The sequence below is a fragment of the Atractosteus spatula genome, chromosome 7 (assembly GCF_055471065.1).
Source record: "Atractosteus spatula isolate fAtrSpa1 chromosome 7, fAtrSpa1.hap1, whole genome shotgun sequence".
NCBI classification, from domain to species: Eukaryota; Metazoa; Chordata; class Actinopteri; order Semionotiformes; family Lepisosteidae; genus Atractosteus; species Atractosteus spatula.
This window is the reverse complement of record NC_142712.1, coordinates 15,160,791-15,188,185: the sequence shown is the minus strand read 5'-3', so window position 1 is coordinate 15,188,185 and position 27,395 is coordinate 15,160,791. Positions and strand designations below refer to the sequence as shown.

General features: G+C 37.9%; 3 protein-coding genes across 5 annotated transcripts in view; 1 reads left to right on the top strand and 2 right to left on the bottom strand.

Annotated features, from left to right (window-relative positions):
• b3glcta (beta 3-glucosyltransferase a) overlaps window positions 1-8,266 on the bottom strand; it is a 94,505-nt gene extending 86,239 nt beyond the window's left edge. For all 3 annotated transcript variants that reach the window (XM_088920104.1, XM_088920105.1, XM_088920106.1), the window contains exon 1: window positions 8,110-8,266. In XM_088920104.1, coding sequence (XP_088776230.1) covers window positions 8,110-8,173 — 64 coding nt within the window. In that variant the 5' untranslated portion in view covers window positions 8,174-8,266. The remainder of the gene's footprint in view (window positions 1-8,109) is intronic.
• An 860-nt stretch (window positions 8,267-9,126) lies between these two features.
• Window positions 9,127-21,492, top strand: hsph1 (heat shock 105/110 protein 1). Its single transcript, XM_088921959.1, has 18 exons — window positions 9,127-9,528; window positions 11,959-12,016; window positions 12,175-12,315; window positions 12,852-12,974; window positions 13,217-13,316; window positions 13,466-13,599; window positions 13,688-13,932; window positions 15,360-15,588; window positions 16,034-16,140; window positions 16,275-16,408; window positions 16,570-16,784; window positions 17,643-17,771; window positions 18,454-18,594; window positions 19,047-19,172; window positions 19,329-19,436; window positions 19,851-19,970; window positions 20,174-20,335; window positions 20,694-21,492. Exons 1-18 carry the CDS (start codon window positions 9,422-9,424, stop codon window positions 20,889-20,891), a joined length of 2,577 nt encoding a protein of 858 aa, XP_088778085.1. The 5' UTR covers window positions 9,127-9,421; the 3' UTR covers window positions 20,892-21,492.
• Window positions 21,493-21,741: 249 nt separating this feature from the next.
• wdr95 (WD40 repeat domain 95) overlaps window positions 21,742-27,395 on the bottom strand; it is a 31,252-nt gene continuing 25,598 nt past the window's right edge. The window contains exons 22-30 of the mRNA XM_088921211.1: window positions 27,212-27,374; window positions 26,227-26,319; window positions 25,591-25,649; window positions 24,633-24,771; window positions 23,917-23,956; window positions 23,725-23,813; window positions 23,107-23,294; window positions 22,569-22,672; window positions 21,742-22,079 (exon numbers count right to left, since the gene is read on the bottom strand). Coding sequence (XP_088777337.1) covers window positions 21,890-22,079; window positions 22,569-22,672; window positions 23,107-23,294; window positions 23,725-23,813; window positions 23,917-23,956; window positions 24,633-24,771; window positions 25,591-25,649; window positions 26,227-26,319; window positions 27,212-27,374 — 1,065 coding nt within the window. The 3' untranslated portion in view covers window positions 21,742-21,889. The remainder of the gene's footprint in view (window positions 22,080-22,568; window positions 22,673-23,106; window positions 23,295-23,724; window positions 23,814-23,916; window positions 23,957-24,632; window positions 24,772-25,590; window positions 25,650-26,226; window positions 26,320-27,211; window positions 27,375-27,395) is intronic.

Here is a 27,395-nt window from a genome sequence, read left to right as displayed (position 1 = left end):
TATAGGCCCATTAAAGAAATGACCGGATGAAATTTAAGATTCATTTGGCTAGTTAAAATACCACATGAGCAAAATTGACTGAATAGCTTGTTGTTGGCTTATTTATGGTCATACGTACAAATACGGTACTTTCATATTCTTTAACAGTGATACAAACCTTTAAAAACACACCAATACACCGAAAGCAAATCACTATGCAATGTCCTCAAAACACAGAACTGGAACTAATGGCAACATGTGGTTCAAAAATGTTGTGAAGAGGGAACTACTCTCATCAACTCTCACATCTTAATGTCTGTTTTAGGTTGAAACTCAACTTAAAAAGACTCCCAGCAGACATCAGGAATTTGTGCAGTATTTTGTGCATTCCATCTCCCAAAGACAGATGCTTAAATACCCTTTAATATTATGTTAACCAAGCTGAACACAAGCTTTGTAGGAATCTAGTGTTTTCTCTGCTGCTACACAAACCCTGTGGACATTCAAAGAACCTCAAGTTCCAATACATCCTCTCACAAAATTTTCATTAGCACAGAAGATATGCATCAATATCTCAGGGCTCTCAGCAGGCAATTTTCTGCATAACAATCCTTAAACAATATGAGACCAAAGAAGAGATAAATGCAGCTGTCAGTTTCAGCAGGCAAACACATGAAATAGCTGGGATGGAGCATTAAACAGATGAGGAATAGGGAAGGAACACACAATTATGGAGATTTTTTTGCACATTTGTCTGACTCTCTAAAGAATGTTACTCAAAGAGGTGGCAGGAAGGGTAAGTATATAATTAAAAGTAATTAACTTGAAACAGAGACAAAGCTCCCTCTCAGCCTTTACTTCTAATGAAGCACAAGAGGAAAATAATGATTAAATACAATAACAAAACCTCACAGCAAACAGTAAAGTCAAGTATGCAGCAAAAACTCTCTAAGCAGGCAGCAAGAGTACCTGTATACCAGTCATTTAAAAATAACACTCCGCCACAGCAGAAAGTCTGTGTTTTACAAAGTTGTCAAAAGCAGGCAAACCACAGGACAAAAATACCACAGGCTGGTCAGTACTGACAGCTGTGTCTTTGTGAGTAATATAATTCGGAGTTATGAAATAAGACATTTTGAAAGCTCCTTAAGATGGGAAAGCATGCATGTCTGGGAGTTCTTACTACCAGAAAGAAAGACGTAAATCTTAATAACTAATGAAGTATTCTCCAACATTTACAGCCAGTGAACACCTGCTGAACAGGGGGCATAAGAAGAGCTTAAGATCAAGTGCTGTAGGAAAAAAAACTGTAGCATTGACCTTCCAAGTTTCTAAATTCCAAGATTCTAAAAAGCATACCTTGGCTTAAAACCGCAATATAGCCAAGTTTGCTCCTTGTTCCAGTACATAAGACACAAAAGTAAAATCTCATCATGCGAGTCCAAAGAGCAAGGGTGTCCGGAAAAATGGAAAATGCCATTGGCTGTCACTCAAGTGAAGCCTGCAATCTCTCAGATAGACATGATGAGCAGGGCTGGAAGCACCGCTTTTGACATCTAGTTTGCTGAACCCATTTTAATGGAATATTTTAGATTTTTTTTCCAAGGGATACAAAATTACATCGTACCCTGAAGTAACTAGAGGCTACGCTCTTTGGTAACCATTTAACTCTTAAAAGAGAGGATCGTCTCATTGATGTGTATTGTTTCACCTATATTTTCTACAGATTTTATGATCTGTATCCTAAACTATTTTAATGAAAAAAACTCTTATTCAATTTGTCTACTTTAGTTCAATTACACAGTCAATTTAACAAATTATGAAAGAAAAAAACTTTAATTTTTTATTATTTCTATTATCCTACAGTGCAGTGAACAGTTGTCTCTTTAACCCCCTTTTCCTTTACTGGAATCATTTTTCCCCAGTGCATTTATTCCAGAACATTGAAGACCATGTGATGGGATATCCAAGTGCTTTTTCACACAAGGGACATGAACTAAATGTAATGTAATTGCTTAGCGTTTGGGCTTTTAATCTGATAGCTACCGTAAAGATTCTCTAAGGGAGCTTCTGGAAAGGGAGGTACACATAGCATGTTAATGCTATTGATTACAAGTGTTATGATTCTAAAATATGAGCTTAATTCTGTTGAAAAAAGTTCCTTACATTCCTCATAGACAGGATGAAAAATGTTAAAGGTATCTTAAAGTAGGAGTTAGGAGAAATTGTGGTATAATATTTTTTAATCTGTCATTTTAAGGCAAATGTTAAATTAAATCCATGATAATTAAGCTATATAACACTTTATTATTCCCTAACAGCTCAAAGAGTATCTAGTCTTCTAGGTATGCTGACAGTACACCAACATTCATAGCTAGTGACAATAAATGAAATCCCACTCACTTTCTGCAAGCCTGTATCAAGGATTCTGACATTCTGCTTCAGCAGCGCAAGTTCCTGTCCAATTAAATAATTCTGACTCCTGGTTGGTAAAAAGTAGTAATTTTATGTCTGAGTACATTTGCTGTCAAGATTTATTGCTCCAGAGCACAAATCAATCCACTCTTTCTCACTATAGCAAATGGTCTAGAAAAAATACACTCAAAACCACAACCAGCCTAATTTCTCGTCTGCATCAACATACTGTATGCATTTTCGGAAACGAGAAAGCAAGTTCTTGCTATGAAGCAAAAGCTCTGAAAATTGTCCTTTGGGCCTTAGTCCTATTACTCTGTCTGACATGATGGTTTATTAAATGGTTTTCGCAATCAGCTTGCTCTGTCAATGAGAGATCAATGTAAAAAGGCTGATGCAGAAATTCCCTTGACCTTGATTTAAGGAGCATGTAGTTTCATTTGTTTATTGAGGAAAAAAGGATATAATGGATTCTTTAGCAGCTGAATTTATTTTATATGTGTGATGAACAGCAGAGATAGCCCTGGCTTTTTGGCCATACTTTTATTTCCAGGAAACCTCATAGCCCCCGGCATTGCTTCTTACTGCCTTCAAAAGAAAGAGATCGAAGCTGATGTAGGATTCCCTCACCTCTTTACACTCTTAAGGGCCACTGATGAACACACCTGCTAGAAAAGCTGTCAGAAAGGGTGTCAGGTAATAACTTTGAAAACCTGAAAAAGGTTTTAAAGCTGTACTCACTTGTCCAGGAAAAGTGTTAAGCTTTTTCTTAGCTGTCCAGGAAAAGGCGTTCTCACTAACATGCCGAATGCATGTTGTCTATAGGCTGCAGACTCTCTTTCATGGAATACATTCACTACTGCTGGCCCTGAATACTAATGAATGCATAGACTTTTGACGGCTGTTTTAGTTTGAAGGAGAAGTACCTTTACTCATTCTGTCTTCTCTTTCCAGATCCAGCAGGTTTTCTCCGCCTCATGAAAACATCCACAGCTTAAGGTCTAAGGAACAGCTAAAGCAATTTTATGCTTATCCTCCAGTCTTAAGCCCTTGATGATTTGAAATGCACTAGAAATCCCTCCTGACTTCAAGAACAGATAGGTCCTTCTCTAAAATGAAGCAAGTTTGCCAAGGCACCACAACAGACGACGTTAGTTGAAAACGGCAATGAATTTTCCAGTGCCACACATAGCTAATTAAAAAGATGCTCCCCAGTGCTCCAGACACACATTTTACCCAAGACCCACTCCCAGTCCAACACACTGGCATACCTAATCTGGTTGGCTGTCAGATGTCACATTGTAGAAAGAAATACAATCACACAGTCTCAGGAACGGCATTCCCTCTCAGCACTTTTCGCTTCCTGTGGGTGGTCCTCTCATCTTTTACTTTCCTTTGAGGGATGATTTCTGGTGACATTAGCAACACAACTGCTGTTGGGTGAAACCCTCGCGTGTAATTAAACACAAAGGCACTACTATTACATTGCAGTAGCCAGTGTTGACAAACTTTAAAACAAAATCACAAAACATTTGGTTGCATTTGTGCCTATGTTGATTTGAGATGTTGCTGGAAAGCTTTCCCACAGTAGTGGGCACTCCACTTTTTGCTACAGGCGAGAATTCCAATACTATCTGTCTTGTGGCCTGACTCGACAGTGCCAGAGCTCCACTATCTTGATGGAAAGTGACATTTCCAGTGTTGAACCATACACATTCATGGAACACGTTCCTGTTTCCATGTGGCATTTTATTGCTAATCAAGCCAACAATACCCATCTACTGGATTCTACATCACAAGGCAGTGAGCTAGCCATGGTTTCCTCCCAACCAAATCCAACACTGTGAGTGTTAGATAAGCTAGAGACTGTATGGCTGGAGTCCCAGCCAAGCAATTGTTTGCCAGCCCAGCATGCTGTGCACAGTTCAGTAGATTTTTATAGTGTTTGACACTGTAATATTTTATTTCTCTCAGTATCAACTCTCGATGGATAGCAGTTCAGGAGGAACGTTAAGGAAACATTTGAGAGGCATCAGTCTTTCAGTACACTGGATTTGAGAAAACTGATCATATTCTTTCATGTTTGTATATGGTTATTTTTACCCCTTTTTTGTGGAGGAAACTGGGTATCTGTGAGAGTTTTGCATGTAAATGCTGCATATAATTTAGAGTTCCCAGTGACCATAAAAAGTGCTGTTCCCTTGAGTTCTTTAAAATTCAAACTGGAAGAGGAGAAGAAATATATAACATGGAGATGACACTTCAATATTCCATTTGCTGGAGAATGGCCATGATGTAGTGTGTCACTTCAAGAGTTATCTTCCTCCAGTAATTATAAATAATACATCCAAAGTCTCAGAACACTGACAAAAGCACATTTTCACAAGCAGAGTAGGCTCTTGTATCGAATGCCCTTCAAACAAGGCAGCCTGTACCCATCTATTAGAGCTTTTAGCAACTCAAATCAAGTGTTGGTTATGGAAAAGTAGGTCAGTGACATGAGTAATTATTACAAAACCTTTCCTAGCAACTAAGCACACTGACAACAGACCTGAACTTAAATGTCACCTTCAGAATGTCAGGAATATCTTGGTCTTTGAGGTACGTAACTGGCTTCTTTAAAAAAACAAGTGAACATAACTTTTTTTAACAAAATGCTATATAGTCCTCTACATTTCAGAATATCTACAGTATCTGCACCTTATATGACGGTTAGTTCAGCAACCAAAACATGTTTGGGAAGCACTTTGGATTCTATGTTAAGATAAATTGCTGTTCTAGTTCTTAGTTATAGACTAACTTCTCATTAGCTTTTATGAAACTAGTTCAACACCAACTACCAAAGGTAAAAGTCCTTAGTAATCTTACCAACAAATATAAAACCACAAACTTACATCCATCCATTTTCTAACGGCTTCATCCAATTCGCAGTCATGAGGGAGCTGGAGCCTATCTCAGCAAACAACTGGCACAATGCAGGGTACACCCTGAATGGGACGCCTGTCCACTGCAGGGCAGACACACAGACACAAACATGCATGTACTCAAGCCAGGGCCAATTTTCCCACAAGCCAATTAACCTACCAGTATGCCCTTGGACCGTGGGAGGAAACCCATGCAAACATGGGGACAACATACAAACTCTACGCAGATAGCACCCTGAGTCTGGAATTAAACCAAGGCCCCAGCACTGTAAAGGCAGCAATGCTAACCACTGCACCACCATGCTGCCCTTACAAACTTACAAATTGTTACAAATTTTAAAAAATATTATTTATTGTTGACCAGCTACTCGGCCTTAGGAGTTGTTTAGAATTCTGATATAAGAACTATACAGTGTGATCAAAATAGGCTTAGCACATTTCATTTTGATCAAATGTGAAATTCTTCTATTCTTTATGCAGTTCAGAATATACTTATTCCCTCAGACCCCTAGATTACTTGTATTGTCATCTTAAGAATTAATGAAAAAGGCAATTGAAGATTTATTCTATGTGCTGCAAAGCTAGATAAGGCTAAGATGTTCTTTTCCCTTTAATGTGGAGTTAAATGCTGTGTTCTGCTCTGTGTTGTTCTAATGCATCATTTAAATTACAGTTCTCCTTTAATATATCAAACACATATCTCCATACCTCCTACAGTTTTGAAAGAGTGTGGCCTTAGTGCCTGTAGATATGCAAGTCAGGTATTGAAGAGCCTTACTTTTTTATTACCAGGATACAATTTACAGAACCTACTTTATTAGATGAATATTTAAAATACAGCAGTCACTCAGTTAATTGTACTGCCTGATCATCGGCAGAAGAATTAGCTTGTTACATTCATTTTTAATGGAACACATGTCTAATGCTCTACTTATCTCACAACCCTTTTCGGAAAAACTTCCAATTAGCAACACTGCTAACCAAACATTTTTAGAACCGAAAATATACTGTAGACATATTCAGTTTCATTTCATTTCTTGTTCACAATTAACTCATCACAAGCAAAAGGACAAGAAAGAATGAGGTTACTCTATGTAGATCTGCAGAATCTGTTAGCATGTCACAAACAACTGTATAATGTGGCATATTTGAGTGTGCCTGTATTAAAGACGCATATAAATGGGTGCACTCATATGTAAATACTTCAAAAGAAACGCAGTGCACTCGCTTTCTAATTGTTAAAGCTCCGTTTAACACCAAGATCGCCATGAGCAAAGGCAGACAGTATATGACAGCCCACACGGGATGCTTAACGAGAATAACATGGTTAGGTTGAGCAGGGAAGTCTTTGGGAACCTTCAGGACTGGCGAAGGCATAATGTTTTCCCAAAGGAACGTTTTTCTCTTTATAACAAGAAAACGAAGCAGCACCTTCCAAATCTGATTCCTCCACACATAGTTTCTAGTGGGCTGCACGTATTCCCCTTTTGAACCTACAAAATTTTAATAGCCTACAAAGCTCATATTTACAGTGTAAATCCCGTACAACTATAGAGCCTACTGCATTTAATTGTGAGGTTTCAGTAGCCAAAGTACCTACATTCCATATTACACAGGGAGCTTTAAGGTTATACCTACTTGCTTTAAACGTTTCAGATTTTTTAAAACAATGATAATCAGTATTGGTTGTGATTTACAAAACTATATTCCTTTGTTATATTTATCTCAAATTAACTGTGTTAATTTCGCTATACTGCATTGAGACGCACAAAGCTGATGTTACTTCGAATACCTTCGCATTTTCCTTTGAATCCGAGATGTCTCTTAATATTTACCAGATTCCTCCGGATTTTAAACCAACACACCCATTTCTTGAACTCACATTATTACGCTCAGGGCGGTATATGGCATTATACTTACATTCTAGACAAACATGTCACTAAAAATCAAAATGCATTTTCAAGACTAACAACTGCTACGAATTCCTTCTATGAGTCACCTCCTATCTGTTCAAACAACCGATCAAATAAAACTTGAACTGTAAAACCCTGTCTTGTTATAGATAGAGCGGAGGTCTAATCGCGCAACATTTATCATGAGGGTTAGACTCCCAACGATTTAAATTGACATTGTTAAATATCACTATGCATATAAATATCACTAACGTGCTTTTCTGTAAGAATTTGAATGCAGTGGGTTTTTGTTTTTCCTAAGTCCATGTACTGTAACATGCCCTGTGCTGAACCAGCACCCAGAACACAAACATTTCTCTTCCAAACGTCGCCGCTTCATTCTAACATTCCTCACGCTCTGTTTCCCCGACAGCTGAAAAAAGAAAGAATTCACTCACAACTTGTCTTTAGTACATGCCTGGACTAACCCTCAGCGAATTCTGCACTTCGGTTTACGCTGGACATTTTGCAGTCTGTCTTGAAACATACGACAAGCAAGCGAACTTTTTAGAAAGCGTCGGAGCAATCACCTACAAACTTGTAAAAGAAAATCTAATGGAGGCCTATTTTGTATTTCTAGCCTCTCAACTAACGACCTTTTTTAGTATTCACAAAACCTTGGGTCACAGAAATCGCCCGTTGCCTCAGTTGAGCCCCGCTTTCGCACACTTTGCCCGAGCTCTGCAACGCAACTAGCCCGTGTTGAGATCGCATTAAATGCGCCCGGTGGTCCTGCCAACAAATTCAGTACTAACTCGTTTGGTCCTGGCATGGACGGCACTGCAAAAAAAAACATGATTAACTGGCAAAAAAAGATTGCGAGCCGAATCGATACTTACTGAAGAAGACAAACAGGAGACCGGTAGCCACTTTGTTTCCAAGGAGGGAGTTACCAGCCAGCATGATCGGAGCCCGGGGATGTTACAATGTAATACAGAACTGTCAGCCTCCGAAACCAGAAGGTGCTGGCAGCGCTCCGAGCAGGATGTTTTCAGTAACCCGCCGACACAGCCGTGGAAAAGAATGCTGGCGTCCCCGGGTGCCATGTGTGGTTCGGGAGCGCCCTCCTGCGGTCAGACCCTGCAACTGCCACTCTTCCTCAATATTTCCATATTAATCTCTTGCCACAAAAACATCGTAGCGATCGTCTTCTGCAGAACAGCAAAGTTAATTAATCGCCCATTGCTTTTGCGCTTATTTTCAATTTCGGTTCTTTGGCTTTCGTGCACTGAATATCAACACGGCTGGCACAAACAACACACCTCCAGATACCGTAATACCGTTTACAGAAGAACGTTTTTCTCTGCATTTTTCACTGCTCATACAGTAATGGACTCCAGAGGTCTGGTATGATTCGCATTTATTCATAAATTTTGAAAAAAAGAAAATTATTCGCTATTAGTAAAATTAATAAAATAAAAAAATAACCTTTCTTTTAACACGTTTATCATTGGTAGGTTATTTAACCAGACGCTCAAGACGATCCGACTACCACCAGTGCAAAGGGCTTCTCCTAGAATACATTCTCTTGGCTAGACAGCTTTAATTTACTGTGACCGGTGTCAAATGATTGCATATTATATATATATATGTTTACAACAAGCCGCTACATGTTCTGTAATAGAAATACTACTCTGCACATTATTATGAACGGAGGCATATTTGTGCAGGTAAGAAAACGATGTGAGCGCCCACGCAGGAAAGGAGAAACGCATACTGTACTTCCACGGGACCCGACGTTTCGTGATCACGCTCCGCCTTGCACTAGCAGGGCGTCCCGTCTCCACAGCAACAACGCAGAAAAACTTGCGCACGCCGGCCTGCTCGCATAGAAAGCTACAGCATTGCCTGGAAAGGTCCAGAAAAAGGGGGTAGCGGAAGCTTGTAGCGGTTAGCCGTGAGCGAAAGTGAATGTAGTAGTACTAGGCATGGAGAAGTTTCTCGAAAGTTCGCCGGCTGCGAGGTATAAATGGTTGGAGGAGAGGTGGGTGGTGAGCTGATCTAAAGCTGCAATCGGAGCTGAGAGAAGCAGAGCGGCGGATCTCGGAGAATCGTAGCGGCACTCGCACATCGGGAGGGAGCATTGGCCGCATTTAGAAGCGGCGGCGTTGGGTGGTTGCTGACTGTGGAGCGGGGAAGAACAATCCGAAGATGTCGGTGGTCGGATTTGATGTTGGATTTCAGAACTGCTACATCGCAGTTGCCAAAGCCGGAGGAATTGAAACTGTAGCGAACGAATTCACTGACAGATGCACGCCGTAAGTTGTTGCTGTTTTTAATAATTAAAACTCCAATTGTTACCGTTAGTGGAAATGCCAGCGACTGATCAGACTCCCTAGCTATCTGGGGTGCAACGTTTTAATGACCTTCGTATTTCATCTGTTTTTTTTTTCATTGTGTAGAACTGCAGTTGTCAATGTATACGATACCTTGCAGAGACTGCAATTCCCTGTGTTTTTATTACTGGAGACTTTGAAATGGTGCACTGTACAGATCAGCATTAGACATCGCAACTGCAGACTTAGATTTGCAAGTACAGTATATTATTAGCGAACGCTGGAAAGTACGAATGAAGATGAAGCCTTTGATTTTTAAATATGACACGGCTAATACTAGCAGGGATTAGTTGAATCACACGCGTAACATTAGCTAGGCTGCAACATATACTTGTTTTAGGGCGGAATAACATCCACCACAAATAGCAATAGATGGGACAAGTGCAGCGCAGTGCTCGTCTTGACACGGAAGCACAGCCAGGAGCTGAAATGTGTACGGTGTGGAAAAAGGAATTAAAATCCCGTTCCATAATCCTCCCGGATGAGGACGATTTAAACCCCCCAGAAAATGTTTTCTTTTCGCCTCTGTGTCCAGCGTTTCCGTCAAATCCAGTGTGCAGGTCTGTCGCTGTGATGTCACCAGCAAGTGACAGTCATCTGGTTGAGAAAGACGCGATACGTGATTTTTAATATTTGCATCTTGTGCACAGACTTCATCGCTATAACCTGTTACATTTTAGGCTAGAATGAAATTTCAGCGATTTATGAGATCGCTAAATATGTTTCATTGATCAGAATTTGGGGAACTGGGTAGTGCTCGCTTTCCCGTGAACCATATGTGGGCATAAAATAAAAGCAAAAAGGGACGCAGTGCTTTTCGCCTGACAGTGATGATGAGGAGTTTGAAGTCCCATCCACTGATGAAAATGCAGGAAGGCATCTTTCATCTACCCCGGTTTAAATCATGGGGAGGTCTGCTGAGCGGAAGGAATATTCCAGAACCGCGTGGAAGAGCCGAGCTACATCTTGAATTTACGTAAATGTGTGGAAACCAAAGGCAGGCTCTGTGCTGCTACTGTACCATGTTCTTTCTAAACAAAACGTCCAGGTTTGGGTCTGGCGTCATTCTTGATATAGACGTTACAGTCGTTTTAGAATGCATATCCCATGTTTTGCATTGGGTGCTTGCATTTTTTTTAATCTGTGAAATGGAAGCCTAGATGGCGTTACCCCCAGAACTTTGTTTTCAAAAAGCATCTGTCCTGTAATTTGTAGCATAAAAAATAGTACGCGTTCAGATATTTAAAGTCCTTGTATTGTTCAGTTCTTAAAAACGGACATTATCAAAAATAACTAGTTATATACTTTAGGAAATCTGTTTCCCTTATCGCTCGATTACCTGCACAATAATTTGTCACATTATGAAATGCCACAGCAAAACTTCTGTCAAAATATTAGTGGGACTAATACTTTATTTCTGTACGCAATACAGCAACATCTTATTTATTGAATGTACAAGACCAGGCTTCCTGAATCTATATGGCTTCCTGGGAGCTGCATTTTCTGGAATGCATTCAAGGGATTCGTTGAGGCTAGACAGCCCTTCCATTTTTCCTGAATTTCCCCCTGACATTCAGGCAGACCATATCTGACCCTTTAGTGTAGGAGGTGATTTGAGTTTCTGGGCAGTCACAGCTGGTGTCTTGTGATACAGGAAGTGTAACTAATGCCTGGCAGAGGGTATCAAGATGTTTCAGAAAGGACCTTTGCTTGTATGTGCCAGTCATCATCTACCTACAGAGTATGGTTATTTTTTATTGAAGATTTCATAGAAGACGTCAGCATTGCCTGGAAAGGTCTAGGAAACGGGGTAGCAGAAGCTCATAGTGGTTATCTGTGGTTCACTCTGACTGAACAACATATTGATGTTAAATTGAGCATCTCGGCCTTGGCCTGATCAGGCACTGGCTATGCACTGAGACTGCAGTCTATAGTCTGTTATCTAAATAGCTGTTAGAGGTATGTACATTTTTACTCCTGTTTAGCCTTGTGGGCACATACCCTACACTTTGTTACCTAATAGGTGTGCTTTTTTTTAGGATAATTCACTAGGAATAATGTGTAAAGATTCGATTAGAAAGTTTAAAAGGTATTGTTTTATCCTGAATCGCAATGATTTAATCTGAAGGACTAGAATCAAAGTAATTTACACATTATATTCTGGACAAGGATTTAGTTTGAAAGCCAGATCTGTTGGTAAAACTACAGGAAAATGAAGATACTAAGCATTGTAGAGTATGAAATGTCTGAACATTTGAGATTTTGCTTACATGCTCTAAGGCTTAAGTAATTTGAATCATTTTAGTTTGGATTCTTTCAAATAACATTTAATATGATGTTATTATTTTGCAGAGCTGTTGTGTCATTTGGTTCCAAAAACAGAACAATTGGTAATGCAGCAAAAAATCATGTAAGTATGGATTTTTTTTTATTTCAAGAAAACTAAAAGTGTATATATTGAAGGTGTGCATTTATAGATAGGTCTGTAATATTGTGCTTTGACTCTTGGCTTAAAACAGCACAGTATATTTTATTTTATTCAAATGATCTGTGTATTATTTTATGCAGCTCATTACCAATGCAAAGAACACAGTCTTTAACTTCAAGAGGCTACATGGAAGACCATTCCAAGACCCTGTTGTCCAAAGTGAAAAGGCCAACCTGCCCTATGATTTGGTTCCTCTGCAGAATGGCAGTGTTGGGGCAAAGGTAGGATAAACTTAGAATTCATGCTCTGAAATACTTACCAATGAAACAATCCTGTAACACTTGTGAAGTACTCACGCATGTAATTCCCATGGGCTGACTGCCCCTTCATATTAATTGAACAGTCAAAGGAGGCTTAGGAAGAAAGGGACCCTTAAACAGTGTCCTAAAGAATGTTTTCTAAAGTTTGTGTTTTAAAATGTAGCTCACAATTTGCTTTTGGGAAGCAGTTACTTTCAATTTGACCCTTTTCAGAAATGATCTTGTAAATTGGACTGCCTTTAGGCCTTAAATTAAAGACCTTTAGACCTTTTTTTTTCCAAGGCCTGTTCAATGGTTTCTTTCAGGTCTAATGCTGCTTTAGAATTTATGTCCTGTCAGACATACTGTATTAGATAATTACCAAAAATGCAGAAAATCAAGTTATGTTTATTTTGCATAGGTGTTCTCTGCCTCCTGTCTTTGTTTCGTGTGAAGTGGTGAAGAAGATGGATAACTGGCTATCAGATTTGTAGTGACTGAGTTTTTTTTGTCTATAGGTGATGTATCTCGATAAAGAGCACCACTTCAGTGTGGGACAGATAATGGCCATGCTTTTGACTAAGATGAAGGAGACAGCTGAGAACAATCTACAGAAGAAAGTCACAGACTGTGTCATCTCTGTAAGTGGCTAGAATCTATACCCAGATCTAAAATTTCACAATTTTAGATGAGTAAACTAAAGCAGAATTAGAACTCCCACAGTCTTGAAATGGTATATGTAATGGATAAATACTAATAAAGCAGTTCTTGTTAAAATGTATTTGTTTTAGTTATGTATTGTAGATGTATCATATACATGTGAGAAGAGGTGCATATACTGTAGTTTTGAAAACTCACTGACTTTCATCTTGTATTTTTGAAGGTCCCCACATTCTTCACTGATGCCGAAAGAAGATCTGTGCTGGATGCTTCCCAGATTGCTGGTTTGAATTGCCTGAGGCTGATGAATGACACTACAGCTGGTATGGAAAAGTAGTGAATTTAAGAGGTTTACATACCTGGTATTAATAGGTGACTGTCAGTAGCTGCTAGTTGGAAGAGTAGCATAAGTAGAATGATATTCATCATATTGTATGCCAGATTTATAAGTTATTCCTTTTTGTCTCCTTAGTTGCACTGAATTATGGGATATATAAACAGGACCTTCCATCCCCAGAAGAAAAACCCAAGATTGTGGTGTTTGTTGACATGGGTCATTCAGCTTTTCAGGTTTCCGCCTGTGCTTTTAACAAGGGCAAGCTTAAGGTATGCTACATTTTGAATTGCCTGTTTGTACTGTTGCTGTTGTACGCTTTGTCATGTATTCAGTTTGTCTTCAAACTCTCACTCCTAGGTGCTAGCTACTGCATTTGATCCATACCTGGGTGGAAGGAACTTTGATCAGAGGCTGGTGGATTATTTCAGCGTGGAGTTTAAGTCCAAGTATAACCTTGATGTGAAGAGCAGGGTACGAGCCCTACTGCGCCTCCATCAGGAATGTGAGAAGCTCAAGAAACTCATGAGCAGCAATTCCACAGACATTCCCCTCAACATTGAGTGCTTCATGGATGACAAGGATGTTGCTGGAAAAATGAACAGGTATTAGTCTGGCTCTCTAGTTTTAATAAAAAGTGAGTGAATGACAGTAAAATGTTTTCTTTCCTTTTAGAACATGAGCTGGTTAGTTTCTTCCTTAACCAACAGTGTCTTTGAGCGTCCCTGAATTAGTTATTTAAAATCACAGAATAGATTTATTTTTTTTAATGTTTCTCTATTTCCTTATGCTTAAAATTTGTCAGACTCCCAGTTCTTTGCTAGATAGCATACTATTAGTAGCAGATCAATCATAATGTACATAAGACATTGTTCAAGGAAGAAAGTTTAATGGAAATGGCAGACTTTCTAGTTAAAAGTTAAGCTTTTCAGTTGGTGGCAATATTGTCATTCTGAAATGGTAGGTTACTTATTTTGATCCAAAGCCACTACCAGGTACAGTGAATATACCAGTATCCTCAAATAGCTTCAGCTAGTACAGCATATCTGGGGGCTAGGGGGTTTAGAAAAATAAAGTATGTAGATTTTGGATAGTGATTAAATGTTTTTACCCAAATTTTGATTACTCATGGCTGAATGAGGGACTAAATAAAGTTATTAGTGTTGATAGAGCTGATTGTTTTGATGTGATTTAATTTATTGATGATCAAGCCTGATGGGGAAAACACAGAACAAAACCAGTATTTCCCATTTACAAGAGAACAACACCTTCATATTATGGTACTGTATGTTTTGAGTACACACACTTGTCTTTACACAGCAGACCAACACAGGCTGTCATTAGTAGGCCATGATCTGTAAGTAAGATCTGTAAGTCATAACACCTCACCACAATCAATGGAGAGGTCCAAGTACAACAGTCTTGGCAGCATTGTTTATTCTCTTGCCCAGAGCTCCACTTGTATTGCTTGAGGCAGCCTGATTACACAGTGCTGCATTGATAAAGTGCTGGTGTAGCACAGCTCAGTGGCACTGAGCAAATTACAGAAGTGATGCAGCCTCCTTAAAACCTACGTATACAGATACAAAGTCTTCTTCCACTGGCAAACTATTTTTTTGATGTAGCAGAGTATACAACTATAATCAAATCTCAGTTGGAGCAGAGCATAGCTCATACTAGTTCCACACATGCTTAGTGAGTTGTCACATGCTTGTCTAGGTTCTGTGAGAAGAATGGGACAGAATAGCCCAAGATAGCATCTGCAGTCTGGTGCAAAGCGCAGATTAACTGTTTGAATGACTGCTACCGGTGGACACACTCTCTGCTAGCCTGTAACATTCACAGTTGAGACCTCCTTGATAAACCGTTGTGTTGCATCTCTTTTCATATGTGGTATATGTGTGTAATATAGAGTGTATGGCATTCCTGAAACTCTAATGTTTAATAGGATGGTATTAAATTTAAGGATAGGATTTACTGTAATAGTCTGCATTAAGTACATTACATACTAAACGGTTGTGTTCTTTCACAGGGCTCAGTTTGAGGAGATGTGTGCAGATCTAATAGAGCGAGTAGTGGCTCCACTGAAAGCAGTTGTCGAACAAGCTCAGCTTCAGCTTCAAGACATTAGCTCTGTGGAGATCGTAGGTGGCGCAACTCGCATTCCAGCCCTTAAGGAAAGGATTGTGAAGTTTTTTGGAAAGGATGTCAGCACGACGCTGAATGCTGATGAAGCTGTTGCAAGGGGTTGTGCTTTACAGGTTAGTTATAGGTGCTGCTTGCACGCAAACCTCAAGGGAAAGATTGAGCGGAATTAAAGTTTTTTTTGAGATCACGATAAAATAACAAATATTGACACGCATCTCCATGGATGGCTTGTACAACTGAATAGTCCATTATCATTATGTGCAATGTCCTTGGGCTTGAAAAGATAGGCAGAGCTATAGTACTTGTAAAACATTATCACAGTTAACATTTCATCAACTAGAAATAGCTACAGCCATCCATGGGGTCTAAAATTTTAAATTGGCTTTGGCAGAAAATGAAATGGCAAATGTATATGGTTCTGCTGTAATGTATAATAAAATGGGATGTTTTGCTTTATAAAACATCCCATTTTATTACAGTGATATCATGATCTGTAACGTATTACTTGCAAGTTATTTCACTCTAACCCCTCTGTTATTTTTCTCTTTATTTCCTCAGTGTGCCATTCTTTCACCTGCCTTTAAAGTGAGAGATTTCTCCATCACAGATGCCGTCTCCTTTCCAGTATCACTTTCCTGGAGCACAGAAGTTGATGAGCCCATCGGGTACTGTATTGCTATTTCTTATCATGCATGCTTTGTTTTATTGGTGCACTAAAGAAATATACTGAGAATTATATTATATGTTATTGTTTTTAAACTTCCTGTATTTTATTTCAATTCTCTTTGCATTATTTTAGGAACCATGAAGTGTTTTGCAAGAATCATGCCTCTCCTTTCTCCAAAGTCATCACTTTCTACAGGAGAGATCCTTTTATGCTGGAAGCCTTTTATACAGACCCAAATACTTTGCCTTACCCTGAAGCAAAGATTGGTAAGAGACTTTGTTTGCAATTGCTTTTCTTGTAATCGTTCAAATGAAATCCTTATTACGTTCATGTCCCATACAAAAGTTACCAGTATTGTTCAGTGGTTAAATGACACTCTTTCAATGCATTTTCACAGCACATGCAATGTGTATTTTTCTCTTGTCAGGTCAGTTTACTGTGCAGAATGTGACCCCACAGGATGATGGGGAGAAGTCCAAGGTGAAAGTGAAGGTGCGAGTGAATGCTCATGGAATTGTCAGTGTCTCTTCTGCATCCATGGTGCAGAAAGTTAAAGCTGAGGATGATGATTCCACTTCAATAATGGATGACGTGGAAGAGGAGGCCAATTCGCAGGAGAGTACTGTGATTGTAGATGGAGAGGTGAGTATTTATTTTATCATTATTGATCACTGTCCTCTATGGAATTTGTACCAGGTCAGACCAGAGTAATATCCAGTAATGTGTGAATGAAACTCTGCTAAACAAATTTATTTTACCTTGTTGTGTATTGTTCTGTCTTCCTTACCTGTTTGGATTATATGCTGATTTACACACAGCAGTCTGTTCAGTGTTTATTGCATTTAAAAATTATTGGTGGTTTTATGTTCTGTAGAATGTGGCTGGGGGAAATTTGCCTGCTGTTATTAACTCCTGACTGCAAGACTTTTCTGTATTAAGCGGAGAAAAGTGACTGTAGACACCCTGCACTCACTCTCTGCATGAAATTAATTTGTGTGACATTTCACAGGAATTAAATTGACTTTAAGCTGACATATGCATATTTCTCATAATGCAAAAATATTTCAGGAGAAAAAGAGAATGCCTCGGCAAAAAATGCATTAAAATGAAATTCAGGATTAAAGCCAAAATAGCTTCCTAACTTGGCTTGGGAGATAAAAGCTTGGCCATATAAACAAAGCTGTGGCACCTCCTGTCCCCCATAAACATAGCATGGCACTGGGAGTAGAGATGTAATTGGTAGGTGATCACTTGGCCAAAGAATTATGGAAAGGAAAGGCTGCAGACCTATATTTTTATCCCTGGTGAGCAAGTTATTGGGGGGAGCTGAGGTGTTCTCTTCCTCTTGGACATTTGCTGTGAACTTCACTGTTGGTGCTTCCAGTCAGTATTTTTCCAGGTGTGGTCTTCAATGATGGTCTGATAGATACATGCATCTAGATGATGAAAGTGGTTTGCAAATGTAATGCTATCTGATTCGTCCTGGGGCTTTAATTACAGAACAAGGCACCAGGGAAAAGTGAGGGCGAAACACCGCCCCATATACAGATAGAAAATCACCAAGCACAGTCTCCCCCTTCACCCGATCCTACTGAAGAGGGGAAGCAAAACGATGTTACCCCACAGAAAGTAAGTGATTCTGTATACTTTGCTTGTAGAACCTCTTGCTACTTGTCTCCCGAAGGTTATCGTTTGACAATGGGGGGGGACGGTGAAGGGGGGACTGATAATAAGGCTTAGAATAAGTACCAATTGCATTTCATTTTGAATAATTGAAATGATACATTACTGAATAATGAAATTCAAGTACAGTAGGTAGCGGCGTCAGTATGCGTAGCCTGCAAAGGAACAAGTAAAGGTTTATTCCATGCTGAAAAGAGAAGAAAAGAAACAAAAAAAAACAATGTTTTGGCTGTGGAGCCTTCTTCAGGTCTTACAGTCTCATGTACTACTGTCTTACTGAATAATGTTGATTTGCCATTAAAATTCCATTTGATTCAAGTGTTTAAAATTATTTGGAGAGGTAAAAATGTATATCCCTGGTATATAGACTTTTGACTGTATTCATAATACAGTACACAGACACATGACAGCTGAAATTCAATTACTTTTTTGGATGCAGTCTTGTAAATTACTGAAACTTATGGTGTACTTGTGCAGACTCCCAACACAGCTTAAACAACAATCAAAATCGTTTACATTAAGTCATTTTGGAAAGTATTAATTGCAAGGAATATGCTGAGTTTGATTTCTTGCATACAAGGATGCCTTGTGGATGCAGAGAAGACTGATATAAATGTTTTTCTTTTAGGTGAATGGAGAACTTAAAGCACACCATCCACCTGAAGCAAAGAAACCGAAGATAAAGGTCAAAAATGTTGATCTGCCCATTCAGGCTGATCTAGTGTGGCAGCTGGGTAAAGATCAGCTCAACGCCTATTTGGAGCAGGAGGTAGGTGGTGTCCATTGAACAGAACTCTTAATCATTTAGGAAAAACAAATGTACTGAGATCACTATTGCTTTTTCTAAATTAATGGCATAATCTAAACAGATTGGCAATACATTCTGGCCTTCTCATCATTAATATATTACTTTTAAATCCAGTGGTGTTCTGAGTTTCATCTGCATGCTATTATAGATATGCCACTGTGGCATGAGTGACTGAATTAGACTCTGAGTCAGTAGACTCCTTTTCCACTAAACAAAGAACCCCTTTAAGATGAGTAAGGGAAAACGATATTCTAACATTATAGGTAATAAAAAAGGATAAGTCTTTGCAAATCTTAATTGCTATGTCTTTCTGAAATTTCACAGCTTTGGTTATTTTATAATACCGTTGACACATTGAGAAAGCTGTCTTCATTATATAGCAGTTATATTAATATTCTGTTTTCTAATAACAGGGTAAGATGCAAATACAAGACAAACTGGAGAATGAAAGAAATAATGCCAAAAATGCTGTGGAGGAATATGTGTACTACTTCCGGCACAAACTTGAAGGCCCTTATGAAGCTTTTGTCAACAAACAAGTAAGTTTTACTTTCTAGATTCATTGCACCTCCAGACAGTAAACTTTGATAATGGTGATAAATGGCCTTTAACACAGTATTCCAGTAAGCATTATTAAATAAGGAGAGTGTGGTCTGTTCATTTTCATGAACAATGACAGACATGTGTACTCTCAGGATCGAGAGAAATTCACACAACTGCTAGACCAGACGGAAAACTGGCTGTATGACGAAGGGGAAGACCAGCCCAAGCAAGCCTACCTTGACAAGATGGAGGAGCTGAAGGTAGGTCATCTTCACATTTGTAAAAGTACTTTACAAAAGTAACAAGTGTTTACTGACTTGTGGTAAAGTAAGACTTAGGTTGATTGTTTTTAAGCCCTTTTCAGTTTTTATCATATAATAATAGAAGAGGAAGTAAGTTTTTTGTGCTCCTTTTGATTTTACCAAAAGTAGAAATAATAATAAATGAATGGCCATGTTTGTTTTGAGATTTTCCTAGTGTCGATGAAATGTTTAATACGAATTGAAGGTTGCTGCAAACAACAGAAGTAGAAATAAATGCAAATATTCTAATCACCAGTGCATTACTGTCTAAGGGTAATTTTTACAGTTAGCACGGGGTTAAGTAAATGTGATTATGTAACTTCCTATGTTATGGCCCAAACAGCAAGAAAAAAACTTATCTTTCCTCTGTAGAAACTAGGCATGCCTGTCCAGGAAAGATACCAAGAAGCTGAAGTTAGGCCCAGGCTGTTTGAAGAGATCACATCCAAAATGCAGGCTTACAGAAAGATAACAGAAGATTACAGGAATGGGGTAAGCACTTTTAAGATTGAAATTTCTGCATTAATGAGAATTAGTTCCGTTTCATAAAACAATATTATTAAAATAAAATGTTATACTCATGTCGCAATTAAAGTTGGAGTTTACTGGGATAAATGGGGGGCATGTCCAGAGTGGACATCCTCAGTTCATACTGTAACTCCAATGGTCATGTCCTAAAATATCCCATTTTTCAGGATGAGAAGTACATTCACATTGATGCACCTGACATGGAGAAGGTTACAAAATGTGTCCGGGAAACAATGGAGTGGGTGAACAATGTAAAAAATGCCCAGGACCAACTCCGACCGGATCAGGACCCCGTGGTGCGCGTTGCACAGATTAAAGCCAAACTTAAGGTGCGACCCAGGGCATGATTATTCAGTAGGACATATCAATGTCCCAATAAATAACATGCATGTAACTAATGACACCTTTCTCTTTTCTTATTTTTATTTTTAAATTTAACTTTTTTTTCTTAAATCCATAGCATTCCAAAGGTAAATTACTTGAGGAATCATTAGGAAATGTCAGAAGGGATTTTGAGATTTTAATGCTTGTCATTTTCTTTGGTATTTGAGAGGATATAAAGCTTTTTGGCCTAGGATTTTTCAGGCTGGAATGCCCCATTCAATCTGTATGATGCTGGCGGGGTTTTTGTGAGGTTGTGTAATCAGGGGGACCAAAAATTGACTGGGTGTATTCTGTTGTTCTTAGGAGCTAGACATTACCTGCGAACCTGTTGTCTCAAAGCCTAAGCCCAGAGTAGAGTCTCCTGTAGAGGACAACGGACAAATAGAAGAAAATGCTAGTATCACGAAGACAGAAGCTAAAACCATGGAGGAGCATGTCATCACTCCAGAGGAAATCTCTCAAAATGGTATAAATGGCACTACGAACATGGACCTCAATTAGATGTTTTTTTTTTTAAATGTGGATGTAAAAACTCTTGCATTTTGTAATAGACCACTATTATGAATGAACGAAGTTGTATTGGATTCAGAGTTGGTCACTGCTATAGATGTGTCCAGTGTGCTTCATACAAGCAAAATCTGAATTCTTTCTGCTATATTATAAAATGTCTTTTTGCATTGTTTAAATCTGACATCACAGTCCTCATTGGTGTTGCGTTTAATTCCACATTAGTTTTGCAAACAATTTATTTTTGTGAAATATCTTAATTTGGTTTCTGACTGCACATATATGTAGTTATTTAATGTTGGAAGCTTTTTGTTTTGTATTTAAAACATGCCAATATAGCATTGAATATACTGATTCAATAATGAAGTTCAATGTATGGAAATATTGCTGACTTCAAGAGCTGAATGAAAATCCTGCTAATTTTTGCACATTAAAATTCCTGTGGAATTGTTACATACTAAAGAGCCTCATGTGCAGCATGAAGAAAGTAGTGTATCCAAACAAAATGTACTAAGATACAGTAAAGTGGCATATGGCGGCATGTTTAAAAGTCTTCAGTTGTTTACATCATTTTGAAATAAAGAATTGTTCAATATAACACTGAGGTACTGTATTCTTTTTTAAAGTATTTTGTCAGTTATACATCTCATTTCTCTTATAGGATTTACTCAATTTTTAAATTATACTTAGTGAAGAAACATTTTTATATACATAAGAGGAAGTTAATTTATATTTTTAAATGCATGAAATGCTTGTACTGTTAATTTTGTGTAATTTAAAGGCTTATGAAATGTACAGGTATATACAATACATGGATAAACATGAAACAATGCTGAATTCAAGCTTCCTTTAAACACATACATTTTATTGTAATAAGACATTCTCAGTTTAAGTTTTTTTTTCTCAACAAAACTGTACAAAAAAAGTTTATAAAAAAAGTAACTGCCAGCACCTGATGATCACCTGTATCACCTGTTAATCTGGATTCCTCTTCACTGCGCGTCGACAGACTCGTCTTCTGAGTATTTTGATAAGAAGGGGTCAATTCCAGCAGCAGAAAGATCAGGCTTCTCGCAGGTAGTGGGGGCATCAAGTATTTCAAAGTACTTTAATGTGTGATAGGCCTTCGGACCCCCGTGGTTGGGGGGTTTGTTGGCATGCTTAAAAATAGCATGACGGAGTCTGAAATGCAGAAGATGCTAGGTACAGTATGTTTTATCTGGATAAAGTTCACAGAGCATTGTCCAGTGTAAACTCGCTACTTGCTGTTATGAGCAACCAATAAAAACGGAAAAGCCACTCACTGGGCATTTAAATTGTTGGTTGTATTTGGGATTGTCTGTTTTCTTTTTTAATTTATAAAGCCTTCCAAACACTAAGTATCTGAGTCTTACTAATGTGCAGCATCCACTATTATTTTATTAATTTGTGATTAGAATTAATAAGGAAACAGTTGTCACCCAGTACTCCATGCTTATTGTCCTTTAGACTTGTAGTTGCTATTTAGGGTACTTTTATAATGAATGAGGATGCTTCAAAGTTATATGAATGATGCAGCCATGTACTGGCTTTAGAAGACATTCTGATCTTAGAAAAATGAAATGGTCTTGTTGGTGTGATAGCACTTCAAAACTGCTGTAGTAAAATAAATTCCACTTTATTGAATTTTACCTTTTTCCGTGTTCTTGAGGATAACTGGTTTTGTTGATTTCTTCTTCAATGTCTTTGTCACTGAAGCTCAGAGGCGGGAATTTGTGCTTGAAATGTGGTTCTGACTGAAATTAAATTTGAAACCATTATTTTAGTCGGGTCCATATTTGAAACTCAATGAAGTCAAATATCAAACATGCTGTCTTGTAAAGCTCTATAGTATTCATAGTACATTATTTGTTTAGTAAATCAAGAACAAAACATCCCATTTGCCAGAAATATGTATTTTGTTTGAGAAAACTCCTATATGATAGTTAGTTATAGATAAGACTTTATTGATCCTGAAGGATATGGATAATCTTGTTGTTTTTTAATGAGAAGCAAATCTATATACTCTCCCATATACTGTATCTACAGAAGAAGTAATGTAGTCGTGTTTCTTTTCATTCTCAGGTGCCAAAATCCATACCTTTATAAAAAGAGTTATATTCCGGAGAACACTGCCCATCATTCTAGCACAACACAAAATGGCTTGTCAAGTAAACTTTTAAAAAGAAACCTTTTTAGTCTCCTCTTCATTCTCTTCTCTTTGGCCTGAGTTAAGAACCTCCAAGACACTGCTCTCTCCTTCTAGAATCTGATGAGCAGGCATGCTGAAGGGATCCACTAGAATTTCATAAGGGATCATAGGATGTTTCCAAGAGGCTGCTGTATGGATACTCCAAGCCTCAGATTGTCCAAATGTTCCTTTAAAGGAAAAAAATATATATTTGTCTTAGCCTTATACCTTATCTGCTTGGCACATGCTCTTAATAATACTCTATGATAAAACTAAATCATAAAAAGCAGGAAATTTGCCATTTGTGTTTACAAATGGGTGTCCAGTTCTTAAAGATAATTGCATTCAGCACTGAACAGAGAAATATTTTTAGAGCTCTCAAGTGTTTCAGATTATTATTAGGAGGAAAGGAGAATGCATCTCCATTTATGAGCATGCACTTGGTATAAGCACAGTAATGCTAGCACAGTAATTCTTATTTTGATCTAAGAATATAAGATCATAGGGAAGGTTAATTCACCACAGCCAGTGGTTGTGAACGTTGATCATTATTGTCAATGATAAAAATGATGACCTTTTTCAAGGTGTTTTCTAGACAGGATGCTTTGGGCATTTTACCTATGAACTCTCCATGAATGCTCCACAGTCGCACTGTACAGTCTGTAGCTGAGGTGAGCAGCACTTCATCTTCATCTATAATCACTAAACTGAATAAAGAAAGAGTAGCTAGCAGACTAGGACAAATAGTACTAATAATCCCCACTATTTCAAATGAATGAATACAAATACATTATTAAAAGTCATACCTACCTAGTGACACTGCTGATGTGTGCACGCCAGTAGTTTGCAGCTTAACAAACAAGAAAGGTGATTTGAATGAGGATGGATTTGTGTTAGAATTCTGTGCCTTCAAAAGTAATCTGATTATCACATGGTGAGTTTGCCTTACATCTGCATTTGATATTGAAACCCAAACAAGAATGATTGCAGCTAGTAATCATGATCATATAAAGACCAAAATAAATTTCTCCAAAAATACAGTTGCAGGTGTTTGAAGACCCCGTGGAATACTGTGTTGAAGACTAAAGACAGATTGGTCTGCCTTTTTTGGAAATTTTTCACAGTTTCTGTGAAGTGTGAAACATATGCCTGACAAGGTATTCAATCTCCTTGGACTTTGTACTCAGGCCTGTATTTCAACTGGGAAATGCAAATGTCCCAGAAACGTCAGGAACGGAAATTAAATTTATGAACTGGATTGAGGAATTTTAAATTTAGGAAACTAAGGACTAGACTAGAATAGCTACAACAGTTCTATATTCCGATTCTTCTTACTTCTCCTCAGTACTACTGGTGAGACTTGATATTTGTATTGAGCTGTGACATATTTTGAAAAGGTCAGCTTTGCAAATGCCAGCAAGTATCAAATCCTTAAATTGCACAAAGGTCACAGCATGATGTCTGCACTTAAACAGTTTACTGTTGGAAATATAAACAAATCTGTATGATGATTGAGCAAGTCTTACTTTTAGGTGCTTCTTGTTCAGGCTTAAGAGCATAGTCCTTGGTATCGTACACATAGATGTAGCCAGCCAGATCAGCAACATAAAGAAGAGTTTCCTCTGCATTCACTGCCATTTTAGTGATCAGGCACTTCATTCTAGACTGAAATATGACACATCATTAAAAAATATTTGGTTAGATCTTCCATTATACATTACTAACTGCAAGAAATATTCCATACTTTAAATGTACTACAGTAAAATGCTTTAATTCTTTCATATTTGGAATACGTTAAGGTCACTTATTTACTGTACAGTATGTTTATTAATGATTTGATACAGTTTTTGTTCTAATTGCATTAGAGATTAATGAGATAGTCCATGGAGTATCATTCATACTCAATTTGCCTTCTCCTAGCTGAACATTCTCTTACACTATCTGAATCACAAGCAAGCCTGTGAAACTACTTTCTGAGTCTGCTATTTATAAGTCCACAGAGCTTCAGTTAGACCTTGGTTTAAGGAGGTTTACAAAAAAAGAATTGAGCCTAACCAGTATTTGGTGAGGTCCACCACTCTTGGAGTCAAGTGCTTAGAGAAATATACTGTATGTATGTACTGTAGCTTTAATTCTGTCATGGGAATTCTTAGCAGCTATCAATTTGTTCTGATGTTTAAAGTACTTTTTATATGGAGAAATAAATTGTTGTTACTCCAAAAAGAAAATTAAATGCCATTCAGGCAGAAAACCCAGCATTTACACTACTGAGTTAAATTAAATGTTTTTAGACAAACGTTTTAAAATGTTTCTCTCACTGAAGACAGTATGCAGATCATCAAAATGCTGCTCTTGCTGTCTTTATCCAATTTATGGCTATGTTTATAGTGCTATATCACAAACCAAACACTAAACTTGTTTCACAATGATTGATAAAAGTGTTCCATAACACACTCCTAAATCATCTCACACATCAATGCTCACCGCTTCAAATGTAGCAAAAAGATTTCCACCATGGACCAGACTCCAGAAATTAACATAACCTGTTTAGTAAAAAAGAATACCTTTAATACCTAGTATTGGAATTAACTTAATATCCCTGGACTATTCAACAGAAAGAGCTAATCTTTTGACAGAGATTTCAGACAGGCTTTCTAATCTTTCTAATATAAGCATAGATTCCATACAGCACCGCACCAAAATTACATTACTCAATGAAAACAGGAGAAAACAGTATGAATATAAACAATAATGGAAAACTCTATGGGTTATGCAGTATGAAATTCAATTCAACTACTATTCTTCACCATGGTTTTAGTGTCAATCATCTCAAGCCAATGTATGTACTGTACTCATAACAGATTCTTCAAAGCTGTACAAGTACTCTGAATTACAGTACAATCCTCTAACATTGCATGAGTGAACAATGTGGAGACACATTCAATGTGAAAGAAAAGGCAATTCATTTAGACCTTGGTTCATTCTATGTTGAATTGAAAATTTGTTTTATAAAGATACTCTATTGATTGTCACTGGGATGTAACAGGACATTAAATGAACCTCTTTTGTCCAATATCGGTCCATATTGTTTGCTTGTTTTTAACAGAAACTGTGACTAACCTTGGGGACCACTTGAAACCAGACAAGCAGCAGACTCATTGTTCCGAATCCGTGTCTTCAGGAATGTTACACTTGAAACACTTTTATCGATACCTATTAAATACCAAGATAAAACCCTGCATTTCTGTAGCAAAATGAATTACATAAAGAGGATGCTTACAGTTTTTTAAGGGATCTTTCTCTGAGAAATGCTTAGTTTTACCACAGCGTAACAGAATTTCAACAAGCAAAAAAATCATCTTTGATCTACAATATCAGCTCAAAATAAAAGGAAAATCAGAAGATTTTGAAATACCTTTGTTTCAGCTGCATTTAAAACAAACAACTGAGAAAAAATGTTTGATATGAACTTAAAAAGGAACCAGAAGTATTGCTGAGGCTATAAATGAGAGGATCTATGTTATATTTTCTCACCATATAGCATTTTGAAGCATTTGCTCCAAACATCTTTTATTACCCCAAGATACAGGATAATAATACTGAGCAAAAGCAGAGGCAATGTTCAGTTGTTTTGAATAAAATACGGTAAAAGGCACTGCTCAAAAAGGACCTGTGTATTTATGCAGATACGTCTGTCTTTTTTAAGAAATGAAAGTTTTGCAGTCTTCTGGCAACAGCATTTGCTTAAATGGACCAGATGGCATCCCTTCATTTATTTATAACTATTTTCTCCAAGTCCTAAATTGTAACTCCCAAATGCTATACATAACACAATTTTTTTAAGAAACCACAAACTCTGTAAAATTAAAAATTTAGCTTCAGAAAGTTATCGATTACATTTTTGTTGTTTCTTTTTAGATATTTTACTGTAGCAGTAATTTAGTACTGTAGCTATTGTCATAATGATCTTATGCAACGTTGACAAAAAAATGTCAAATGCCAGTTCATTTTTTTGAAAAAGCAATGCGATTCTTGCGTTTGGACAATAATGGTCAATTGACCAGAAACAGACTTCAGGTTTCTAGTTTCCGGAATAAAGGCAAACCTTTGGTATCGGTGCACTCTGGGGGCACAGGGGTGACCAAACGGGAGTGTATATGTCCTGAGACCATGTTCCACACAACGATTTCTCCATCGTAACCGGAGGTAGCCAGGAGAGATGGAGGACACTGAGCAATGCACAGGATGTCCTCCTTATGTCCACTCCTCTGGGAAGAGAGAAATGTTCT